This window comes from Pleuronectes platessa, chromosome 13 (genome assembly GCF_947347685.1).
Source record: "Pleuronectes platessa chromosome 13, fPlePla1.1, whole genome shotgun sequence".
NCBI classification, from domain to species: domain Eukaryota; kingdom Metazoa; phylum Chordata; class Actinopteri; order Pleuronectiformes; family Pleuronectidae; genus Pleuronectes; species Pleuronectes platessa.
The window spans coordinates 25,526,275-25,538,452 of record NC_070638.1 but is presented as its reverse complement, the minus strand read 5'-3'; the positions used below and the strand labels follow the sequence as shown (position 1 = coordinate 25,538,452).

Below are 12,178 nucleotides of genomic sequence, written 5' to 3'. Positions count from 1 at the left end.
TTTCCAGTGCATCCAAGTCTTGAGTTATTCTGGCAATTCTCAGGATAGATCTGAGGTGCTGATTCGTTAACTTTGATCTGTGACGGGCATTGTTGGCGTTCATGACGCTGAATGTCTGCTCACACACATAAGTCGAGCCAAATAAAGTCAGCATCTTCTGTACAGTCCTCCAGAGGTTTGGGAAAGTGGCTCTGTTAAGTGAAGCATGCAAGTTTAACAGAGTTGAACTTCTCCTTTAGGACGGAGTCAGACTGAAGGTCTATCAGTTCCAACTGCGGCTCCTGTGGTGCTGTTTCAGGGTCTCGGGACAGGACACCAGCTGAAGTGACTGCTCAATGTTTTTGAAATCAAGAAACCTAGGGCAGAATTCTCCATGCAGGTCCCCAAGTGATTTGCTGTATTTTTTTTGCGTTTCGCGGTGCCTCTTACTGCATGGCAATTGTGGGGAAAGATTTGTTGGCAATTTGTCTGGAGAACAAAGTGATCTTGGATTTGAAGGTTTTCACATGTTTATATGTGTCGTGAACAAACTGATCTTTCCCCTTCTGTTTCACATTCAGCTCATTCTAAGCCAGTTCTTGTCGCTTAGCTCAGGTAATTTGTCAGATCAACTCCAAAAATGCGATAATGTCCTCTTTCAGCTCCCACACTCGTAACACTTTCCCCAAACTTAACCAGCGGTCACGAGAGTGGTACAGCAAGTCCTTATGATCCACATCAGTTTCCTCAAGGAAAGGAACTGACGGTGCTGAAATCCCCTTGCTCGTATAAAGTTCACAAGTTCTACGACTGGATTCACGACATGATTAAGCTGCAATACAGACTTACACAAGGATTCCTGATGGATGATGCAGTGAAGGAAAATAAGATCCTGGTCAGTGTTTTCCTCTTTGTCCTGGATTCTTTTCAGCAACCCAACATTTTTTCCACTTAAAATTGGAGATCCATCAGTTGTGATATTGACAAGTTTACTCCAAGGTAGCTTCATTCTTTCAATGACAGCAGACACCTAGTTATACAAGTCCTCTCCCCGCGTTGTTCCTTTCATGGACTCCATGGTCAAAAACTCCTGTTATCGCAAAACTGTCATAAATGCCTTGCATAAACATGAGGAGCTGAGCAGTGTCTTTTACGTCCGTACTTTCATCCAGTGCTAGTGAATATAACTCAAAGGAATCAAAGTTTTTGTTTAATTGGCTGGCTATATTTTCATCAATCAGTTCCACACGGCGAGTCACAGTCCTGCGTGATACAGAGCTGCCAACTTTTCAAAAAACCTTGGAGTGAGATTCTGTCGGGGGTGACGGGGGTTGCCGCCATAGACTGTATATATAAATGGACAGAGGGTCCTTGACGTCACCCGTTGGTTTCTGCAGAGTGAGAATGAGGCTAGTCGGAGGCGTTCCCCCGGGGCCACCTTGCCAGTGCTGACTCTTCCTAGGTTCCTGGCTAACCAATCAATGGGCAAGGAAGAGGAGCGAGAGTGTCGACCCACAGCTTAGCGACGGCAGCAGAGCTCTTTGCTGCGGCTAACTGGCGACATGCTAACATCCGGTGCTAACAAGCTACCGCTGCTACCGGATGGTCGCCATCTTTACCATGAACTAGAGGTAAGTAACCTTGAAACTACACAACCAAAATCTATTGCTTTATCTTTCATCATATGCTTACATGCCTAAAGTGTTTTTTTTAATATGTAATTGTTATAAAAGTTAGTTTTTTTTAACATGTCTAATGAACAGATTGAAGCAAGTTAACTACAGAGTTGTGTGTTTGGTTGCGACTTGAATTTTTATTTTAATAAGTTAATATCAATATACGCTACATGTGTCAGTTGCATGTGATAGTAACTATGTCTCACAAATATTCTGATACAGGCTGGTATATCCACCATTACTATTGCACCTCGTTTATTTAGCCTGTTATGGAATTTTAGAGTGAATTAGACAGTTTAGATATGATTATAATCTCCACACACCAGTGTCGTAAACAGTTCTCATTATATAATTATGTTTTCACACTGAGGGAAGTGGAGAGACTTGATGTGGACTGTTATCAACAGCTCTTTGGGAGATTATCACCTTGAATATAACAGATGAGGTAGAAATACATTTGATCTATTATAAAATGTTTTATTTCGTTCAGTACTTTTATCAAAAGCGACTTAAAATATGTGCATTTAACCATGAGGATACGAACCCAGAGCCCAGTACCAGTACGGAGAAAAAAGGTTTTCACAGCGAATCTGTTGGTTTCTGCAGGTATGTGGGTTTCCTTTTTGATTTAATAATTGATTGCCCAACAATATGTTACTGGTGTGTGTAGTTTTTAAAAGGAAAGGGTGTGTATACTGTGTTTTATGTACTGTAAGAAAAGTAGGGAGTGTATTTTTGTCTCACTAAGGATTTTTGAACGGAGAAAAAGGTTTTCACAGCGAATCTGTTGGTTTCTGCAGGTTTCAGCAGGTGAATAAAAGACTCAAAAAAAGTCACAAAATCACGTGTCCCACATCTGTTACACCAAGACAATGAATGTACGGTATGGAGTTCTTTCACATTAAAAGTAATGCATATATTATTTAATACATTATGTATTATGTGTAATACTTTGCTTTGATTGTTTGTAAGTAATGAAAACAGGTTTGTACCTGGAGTCAGTGTTGAAGTGATGACTCAGTGTACAGTCTGGTTGGATACCAGTTGTGTCTCATGTTGGACATCCTAAATGAACATTCAACACAAACACAGATATGTAAAGTCATACATGTGCCAGGTTAACTCCTTATAGGACTTTTACATGGTAAAAATAATAGTTTATTACTTCAAAGTTCATCAGATATTAATCCTTTCAGCTTAGGAAATAGGTGGTGGCCTCAAATGCTCTATGAGACGGTCTATTCTAGTAGAGTTAAAATTCCTGTAATTTATTTATAATTAACACAATAATTCAGCGAAGTCTGCCTTAGATTAACGATGTATGATTAACTGAAGGTAGCAGACAGGTTTAGTTTTCACTGTAACACGTTACAACACATCGACACCAATACTCTGAATAAAGAGCTTTAGGAGAAGTAATTTAAACAGCTGCTCTTAAAATGCAGATGTGACTTTAAATACTCACGTTTCAGTTGACCACAGTAAATCTGTTTCTGCAGATTAAGAATCTGTGTAACATTGTCAATTCTAATGGTTTGGCCAGTGAAACAAATTTACATTACATCAGATATCTAATGTGGTGGGGCATATTGTCCGAACACACAGTCTCCTGTCTCAGATTCATCCTCATAAACTAACGCTTCTCTCTGCTTGGGGGACCGGCTCATATCGGTTCATGTCGGTAATAACTCCCATTCGCATCGCCATTACTGCTGGTATTTTGCCTCCGGGCTAGCTGAGCTAAGCTAACAACCCAGATACAGAGACACCTTTACCTGCGAATAACACATCTAAATAAAATACTAAACTGTACTTACAACAGAAACGGGAGCGCAGATGTCTTTAACTTGTCCGTCAGGAGAACAAGCAGAACATCAAACCGTATTATTCAACCGGGGAGTAGCCTGTTAGCTCAGGTAGAGCCGACCAGGCACCAGGCTAGGAGTTACAGTCGTCGGGCTGACTGTGACATCACGTGAATTTCAAACCGCTATATCGCTTAAACGACGGAGTTAGAAAAAAATTCACCCCCCTCAGAGTTGTCATGAAGAAATAACCTTGTGATTGAGACTAAAACCAATTTTTGTACCAGGCTGTAAACAGGTTTAATCCTGCTCTAAAGTCGGGCTTTTTAACATTGGAGTCAATGGGACTTTCTGTTTCTTGGAGCCAGGCGTAGCGGATTCCCATGGAACTGCAGCTTTTTGCACCTCCATATCGGCTTCATCGCTCAGCCCAGGATGTTGCTCCTTGGTTGCCGCGCACGTTGCCACCACGTTGGTGGCTCAAATATCAGGGAATTGGAATTAATTTGGTTGTTTCCATGTTGTGCCCTGCATTCTGGTTGTTTGTGGGGCCCAAAGTCGTTTTGTAGCGTTAATTTGAGTTTCTGGCATGTCTACCGTCCCAAAATCTCTGGAAAAAAACAACGATACGCAAAGGTACGTTGAATGGGATTACGACCGAAATAAACGTCATAGTCACACCATGCCCATGTAGGGAGTCTCGCTACATGGCCTTGGACACACACACTCGCCTGCTCCTGGTATTTCATGACGGCCTGATACGACAATGTTTTAAAAAATGATTGTGACTTAGTCAACCAAAAAACATGTTCGTCTTGTCAACGAAAGTTAAAATAGATTTAGTCATAGTTTTTATTTTCAAAGATCCGTTTTTTTTTGGGCGTGAGAAATTGGATGTGCGCGTGTGAAAACATGCAAAAGAGTGTGTCACACGGCGAAAGCTTGAGAGTTGGCAGCTCTAGTGATAAACTGACTTTTTCAAATTTGATTTTGGTCTCCGGACACAAGATGTCTGCTGTCTGTACCATGCATTCTTTTACAAACTCGCCTTCGGAGAAAGGCTTGCTAGCCTTTGCGATTTCGAAGATACCAAAAAACTTGCCTTGGTAGTTGACTCCTGATTCGCACTTTGTCGATGATTTTTTTTTTTGGTGAGTCTGTTAATTAGCCGCCAACCTCTGAGTCGTAGCCGCCCGTTCTTGCGTTGACTGCTTGCTAGCAAAGGTAGTAGATTCGTAGCAAAAAGTATTTTGTTTTCCACTTCGTGTTAAACACTGCACTCATTGTCCACTTTTCGTTTCCTTGAACCGCTCAATTTATAGAAGGGCTTACAGGGCAAAGCGAAAAATTGAAGGGAGATCATGTGCCCTTTCAAGCCCTATACACCACACTCCCGGTCAAATTAATTTAGCTGACTCTTTTATCCAAAGCGAGTTACAATAAGTGCATTCAACCCCAAGGAATGCACTTAAAGCAAAACTACAAAGTTTAGTTTTGCTTTATTTTTTAATAAAAAAAAAAAATTTGGACAAGATCGGCGGGCCGGATTAAAAAGCCCCTGGGCCGTACTTCTGTTCTAAAGTTAATAAGAGGCGGGTGAGATTCGCCTAAAACGCCTGTCTGAGGAATGCCCAAATTAAATTGAAAGCTGTTCTTGAACCATTTGGAGTACATGCATGATCTTGGTCTCTTTTGAAAGGTACCATTCTGAACTCCCCCCCCCCCCCCCTCCTAACAGCCAGAATCACACTTACTGCTACTGGCATTGAGTAATAGCAGTTGGCACACAGTGAAGTAGAAGGTTTTTATTTCCGTCTGAATATATTTTTTAATAAACAGATGCCTGCAGATGACTCTAGCTGGGACTTATGAGCTGGAAAACACAATGGGACCCTAGCATGAAGCCTTGACTAGCCCAAGTTCAAATTTGATAACAATACCACAGAAAATGTATATTTGACAGATTTTTTCCTAAGCGCATGTCTAGGCGTTTTCCACAAAGGCCATTTGGAGACTCCAAAGGACCCTTTGTAACCATGGTAACCAACCAGGCTAAAAAGGGTAATTTTACACTCAAAATCATACTTTTATATAAAGGAGACAAAACCGGTCATATGGTTTAAAATTTATACAAATAAACATCTTTCCTATATTTTAGCAACATGTAGCAGTCACGACGGGGATGAAACACTGATGCACGAAGCTCTGGCACCAGCTGGACACTGTTACGCCGGGTTCACACCGGACACGGAAGCGATGCCAAAGTGTGGCTAGGCGCAGCGCCAAGCCTTAAATAACAGCTGGCTCCCATTCCCATGTTAAACCATTGTGCGGGTCACACCGGGCGCTGAAGCACCGCGTCAATGCTGCATAACGCCGTGAAGCGACCTTTTCGGCGTCGAGTCTATTTTTTCCGCTTGACGCGGGCGTATCGCAACATGAAACACACTGAAAAATGATTTTAAACGATATTGATGAAAATTTTTAAATGATATAAATTATCAAATATGCATCCCATACTTTGTATTCACCTTCTGTTGTCCAGGAGTTTTAATTTTACCACTTTTACCAACCACATTATTAAATGTCCCCCTCTGCCCATCCACGACAGCCACACAAGCAGTCATAAAGATAAAGAGAGAGAGTTCTTCAATATGGATGACATTAAATTAAGAATTGAAGTGGAGAAGTACAGTGAGTTGTATGATTCTCGGAACATGTTGTATAAAGACAACACAAAAAAATACAAATGTTGGGACGCTGTTGCTGAATGTTGGAGCAACAAGTAAGCATATGCTTTTATACTACTGGATCAACGGGTGATATAATTAGCGCTGCCCGTCGCTTCCGTGTCCGGTGTGAACCCGGTGTTACGCAGTGACTTGCTCTGAAGGCTGAATTATAGTCCTGCGACTGCAACCACGGAAGGCCACGCAGCTGCATCGACGGACTCGTTTTGGTTTATACTTCTCTAACGTGCTGCGCGTGTTGCAACGCAATTCACCGCCAGAACCCTAGGCGGAGTAACGTTTTTTTTCAAAGACAAAACACACAAAGAAGAGACTTCTTCTTCTTCGTCGACTGTTTATTTACATCGCCACTCCGGCTCCTCATAGCCTATTTCTGGCGGACAAATCGGCCAGTCACTGACGGGTTATACAAGTGGTCATACTTTCGGATCTCTTCTGCCAAGTGCTCTTCTATTTGGTCCATATTCGTTCTTCTAAATCTTCTGTGATTTCCGCGTATTGTGGGGCATGAAACCGGAAACTAGACTCCGGACGGGATGTAGAACGCAGACCAATCACAAGCCTTGCGGGCTGCGTGAGGCTCGCGTCGCTTTGTCGTGTAGTTAGAAAAATTGGCGGACGCACGCAAGCCCGCAGAGGGCACGAAAGGGTCGTGTTGCGTGTCTTGCGTGCGTGCGTGCGTGCAACCCGACTATAATTCGGCCTCAAGTCCCCCGTCAAACAGCGTATCATAATTTGGGAAATTTCATTGGTTAAACATTACGCCAGTCATCAGAACAATCTGTTGCAATTGGCTCAGCCTTTACACGTCAGAAGAGGGGCAGGCTCTTTCCAAAAACAAGGTGACTCGTTTGCTAATGCAGGCTGTGGACAGCCCATGCCAGCTCATGCCAGCCCCGATTGGGTCAAGTTTAGATTGACAGCTCACTTGAACCAATAGGATATGGCTACCCACCCTTTTGAGATCTTTGCTTATATAAAAACAGAAATTACGAGGGAGTGTACGTCCCAGTTTACACGGAGGAGGTGGCTGCGCTGACATTATGCAACAGCTGACAGTGGCTATTCTTGGATGTAATAGTGTTTTTTAAGACTGATTATGTTACTGGATTGGATCGTCTGGACCTTTGGCAATGTACCAACACCGTTTTTGTTGGAATGTTGTCGATCTGTGGATTAACATGAAGCTTCTTAGGTGAGTCGCGTCAACTTTCTGATCGTATTTTTTTTAACTTCCGGTCTGACTGAGACGTTGATTGTACCGGCTGTGGTGATCGGATCTTGAAATGGTTACATCAGAATAGTCTTAGTTTTCTAACGATATGTTGCATTAGTACCTAGCTGTACGACGCAGTTCTGTAAATAACAATGTTTGACGCTGATCGGTAAACAGCGCACTTGACGCCACCCTCGGGGGTGTTTGAGATGAGGCTAAGTATAAAGCTTTAAATATAGCTTTTATTTTAAAATCTATTTTGCATATTTATATAACAAGATTATCCTATAATGGATTCTGTTATATTGCTCAATCGTTGGATTTACAGCATTTTGTCAGTTTTGACTCATATTTATATATATATATATCAAACAGCAGCAACAATACATTAGAATAATATTCTTCTCCACTTAAACAGTCATCAGCCAAGTGTTTTAATTCCTTCTTGTTGCTTTTTTCAGTGTGTATTAGTCATAAAATTGTTCTTTCAATCTATCACAGTCCTTTTATTGTCCTCTACATAATTTTTTCCTCCAGCCATCTCTCGTCCTATTAGGGAGCGCTAGTGTTCATTTTGTCCTGGCAGCTGTCCCAGAAGTTGAGCAGTCTACTGTCCTTGTTGCTGCAGAAGTCAGTGAAGTCCCTGAGCAGGCGGTCAGACAGCCTCTCGTCACCCAGCAGACCTGTCCTCCAGGCTTTGGTCAGCATGGTGTTGTAGGCCCAGTAGTAACCGACCTGCTCCTCGCTGCCGAACGGGCCGTGGCTGTTGGAGGTGGTGGAGTTCCGGCGGCGGCGCTGCTGTCCACTCGAGTACTTCCTCTTGGAGTATGGGAGCTGTAGGAACAAGGTCCCTGACAGGAACAAGTGGGATTTAAGCTTCATGTCTAGTGACCAAGAAGCAGCAAATGTGACTTAATAAAAGAATTAAACCTGTAACGTGAATGTACTGGGGTTTGTTCTCAGAGGGGAAATTAAAAGCAGAAGCAGAAAACTTGTCGTGCACGAAGCCAAATCTGGAAGAAAGAGAAACATATATCGATTCCTGCATCTGAGACTCTTTGAAAAAAAATTGCTTTGAAAATATATTGGTGCCTCATTCCTGAGCCTTTAGAGATATTCTACGAACAGAATGTTTAGTAAGATGTCAGTTTCATTTTGTAATTGAATTTTTAAAGGTTTAAACAGCTACTGTGAATAAAAATGTATTTAAATCTAAGATACAATTTTATTTTACACACGTGGCTCAGGGTTTAGAGTAGTGGGTCCTCTAACCAAAAGGTCAGTGGTTCCATCCCAGTCTTCCCTCATCCGTATGCCGACATTTCCTTTGGCAAGATACTGAATCCCACATTGCCCCTTCTCATAGAGAAGTCGCTGCACATAGATGCACTGTATGAAATTCGTGTGTGAATGGGTAAACATAAAACTGTACTGCAAAGTTCTTTGAGTGATCAAGACTAGAAAAAGGGCTATGTAAAAATATACCATTTACAATTTTATCTTTTTTTAATTTCGATTCAATTATTCAATTACATTTTATTTGTATAGTGCCAAATCATTACATAAATTATCTCAAGGAACTTTAAAGAGTAAGGTCAAGACCTTAAAAAGGACGCTAAGGGATGAATAACAGCAACTAGTATGTTAACAAGTATAAACTACATAAAAAACGAATGCACTATCAGCAAAAAAATTAAGGCAAAGTTCTTTTAAAAAAAAGAGAAGAGAATAGGAAGGTAACCTATAAAATAACGACCTCCAGGCACCAAAATCCAATTAGTTAATCTTTGAGCTCAATGTTTGTATTGAATTTGAAGTCATTCCCTCAAGACGATCTTAATATGTCCCACTCAAGAAAACATACTTTGGTAAGCCAATGTGACCTTGCCCTTCGATCTACCAAAATTAAATCCAAATTCAAGTGAATGTTTGCGCCAAATGATAGAGGATTCCCTCAAGCAGTGTTGCCAACTTGGCGACTGTTGCTAAATCTGGCGACTTTCCAAGTCCCTGTGGCAACTTTTGTCAAAAGCAACTAGCAACAAATCTAGCGACTTATCGTTCTGCAGTTACTGCCCTCAACGAGCAAATGAGCTCATTTGCAGCGGGTGCTGCCGTGAGCCCCTCTGTCGTCCCAAAGCACTCACAGCTGTTCAGTCTCCCAGGAGCCTTGTGCAGCAGTCCCAGCTGCAGTAAGAGCAGAGAGGAAACCCACGCTCCCCGTCCTCCAGACTGCAAATTAATTGCGCAAAGCTGCCGCTGATCCTGCCCTGGCTTACAGAGCGAGATATAAGTGTCAATGTATCTTCACTGTCACTGGAAAACATGAGTCATCGATTCATCGATGCAGAGTCCACATCGTGATGCATCTAAGAATCAAGACATTTCCACACCTCTAGGGTGGAACGTGGTGAAACTGAACCCTTTCAAGGCCCTGAAAACTAAACCAAACTTAAAAAAAATAATAACTTGCTCTGCCAGAGTGTCTCTTTTGGATCCTTTTGCCGGTCCCAAACCCGGGTAAAGGAGGAGGGTTTGACGTAGAGCTAGCAATTCCACATAGCTCTCATATGTGATATCTTTTATTTTATTTCAAATTGAATGTACTGAGGCTCAGAGACAGAAAAAGATTTTGTATAATTGTCCAAAATACATCCGTCTACATATGGTTAAAAGCAAACTTAATCAAGGAGAGGGAAGACTGGTTTTCTCAAGTTAAATTATTCTTTGAATTATAATAATTTCTCTCCCAAAAATAACCAAAGTTATTCTGAGGATATCCCATTGCTGAGGAAGAAAGCACAAATATAATGTCAAAGTTAACTTTAAATGTTGAAAATCACAAAATAGCAACAACCTGTACAGTATGGCCTCCTGGAAGAGCTGCATCCTTTCCCAGTATGTCTCTGGTTCAAAACCTGTTAAAGATGTGACAACACACAGATAATAATCTACTATCACACACATAGCATTCAATCTAATTGCTTCTATACCTTCAAATAGCTTGTCACTTCCGTTCTTCAGCAGACACTGGATGTTGAGAGGGATGAAGAGCTGGGCTCTCAGTGGGTCTCCATACAGGTAGGATGTCAGAGCGAAAGGAACCTCCAGCACTGGAACCAACAGGAAGCCGCACGAGGCTGCTTTCCTATGCCACCCTTGAACCTAACAGACAACAGCTAATTAAAAACTGGCAGTTGAGTATGACACTTTTAGTCTCGGTAGAGTTGTTATAAAATTCATTAAGTGAAACTAAAGCCGAATTTCAGAATCCTCCAGCTTTGTGACAAGGTAAATTGTTTGTGACGCACATACACAGACAACACGTTCAACTTAAACAAGTATTTTATATTATTATTTATCTCTAATTCTCTGTATGGCTCTGTAAAGTGCGCTGCAAATAAATTTGATTTTAAATTACAAGGGTTCTATCTGGAAACAGGTTTTTTTTAAGATATTGAGCTTCAGTTTTCACCTTCGGGTCAGCAAAACTGACCAAAGGAAAATTCTACAATTTATGAGGTACCCAGTGTAATATATATTAAATAGTATTGAAATCCTATCACTGATTTAATTGGTTTCTAGATCAGGCCCCTTTCAAAGCTATTAAGAGATTATTGAAGGAAGGACATACAAAATTCTGATCAATCATATAAAATAAATGGAACTTCTAAAACACTGATGCCTCTAAATGTTCATATAATATAGATAGTGATACATTTTCATAGAAACTGACCACATTATTTTCAAGTACTCTGCTCTCATAAACAAACCCAACAGTTCCCACAATGGGCAAGCACTTTGGCGACTGTCCATAATAGAGTTCTAAGCCTGTGACGTCACTGAATGTCTACAGTGAGGGGAAATAAAAATATTGAAATGATGTTGCTGCAACTTCCACCCGCAGCTTGACCAAGTTGCCGACCAGTGCGGTAGTTTATCAGAGGATGTAGGAGATGACATGTTCAACTTAGTCCACAGAGTGAAAGCACACTGATTATTAGAGGGTAGCCTTTATATTCGATTACTATAAATATTGAAAGTATCACCTATCCAATTAGCACCAAAATCAACATTTCACTTCCATGGTCAATTAAGAATACATATTACAAATGTGAGGTCAATAACCTGTACACAGATGGTCCAAATATATTTTAACAGGGCTAGGCTACATTGGGTTAAGTGTAGGGGTGCACCGATATGGAAATTCTTGGCCGATACCGATACCGATATTTAAAATAACAATCTGGCCGATAGCCGATACCAATATTTGTTTATTTTCTTTTTGTTGTTATTCATTCACCGTTTTGTGCCAGAAAAATTATTAAATCATTATTTAAAAGCACTATTTAAAAAATGTTCAGCCCTTCATCACTCTTATCTTTTAATGAGCACAAATTGAATCAGATTTATGAAACAATCTTTGATTTAACTAAACTTTATTTAACAGAGACATATTATGCCCATTTTACCGCAAGTTGAAATGGTTCCTTGGGATCTTAATGAAATGACTGTAACATATTTTGGTCAAAATACCACAAGGGTAATTTAAAACAGCACCTTTTTACCCTGTCTAAAACAGCCCTGTTAAAGTATCATTATAGAGAATGCTCTTCTCATTGATTTACGGTAGCAGTATTGGCCGTTTATTAGATGTGTTACGGCTTCTGTGTGTATGACATATGTTGTCAAGTCCCTTGTTACCTGTGCATGAGACGGATGAATAGAGCCGGTGCACATGAGAATAAAATA

The 12,178-nt window shown here is 40.9% G+C and overlaps 1 protein-coding gene and 1 long non-coding RNA gene across 10 annotated transcripts in view; one reads left to right on the top strand and one right to left on the bottom strand.

The window, feature by feature from the left end:
• Positions 1 to 821: 821 nt before the first annotated feature.
• On the top strand, positions 822 to 8,637 carry LOC128454041 (uncharacterized). The gene is made up of 2 exons (XR_008341589.1): positions 822 to 7,405; positions 7,964 to 8,637. It is a non-coding gene; the product is annotated as an uncharacterized LOC128454041 (long non-coding RNA).
• Positions 5,251 to 12,178, bottom strand: part of depdc5 (DEP domain containing 5, GATOR1 subcomplex subunit) — a 39,312-nt gene continuing 32,384 nt past the window's right edge. For 7 of the 9 annotated variants that reach the window (XM_053437191.1, XM_053437184.1, XM_053437188.1 and 4 more), the window contains 3 exons: positions 10,284 to 10,591; positions 8,357 to 8,439; positions 5,251 to 8,277 (listed from right to left, as the gene is read on the bottom strand). In XM_053437191.1, the coding sequence (XP_053293166.1) occupies positions 7,979 to 8,277; positions 8,357 to 8,439; positions 10,284 to 10,591 (690 nt within the window). In that variant the 3' untranslated portion in view covers positions 5,251 to 7,978. The remainder of the gene's footprint in view (positions 8,278 to 8,356; positions 8,440 to 10,283; positions 10,592 to 12,178) is intronic. The other 2 variants (XM_053437189.1, XM_053437190.1) reach the window with 1 other exon arrangement.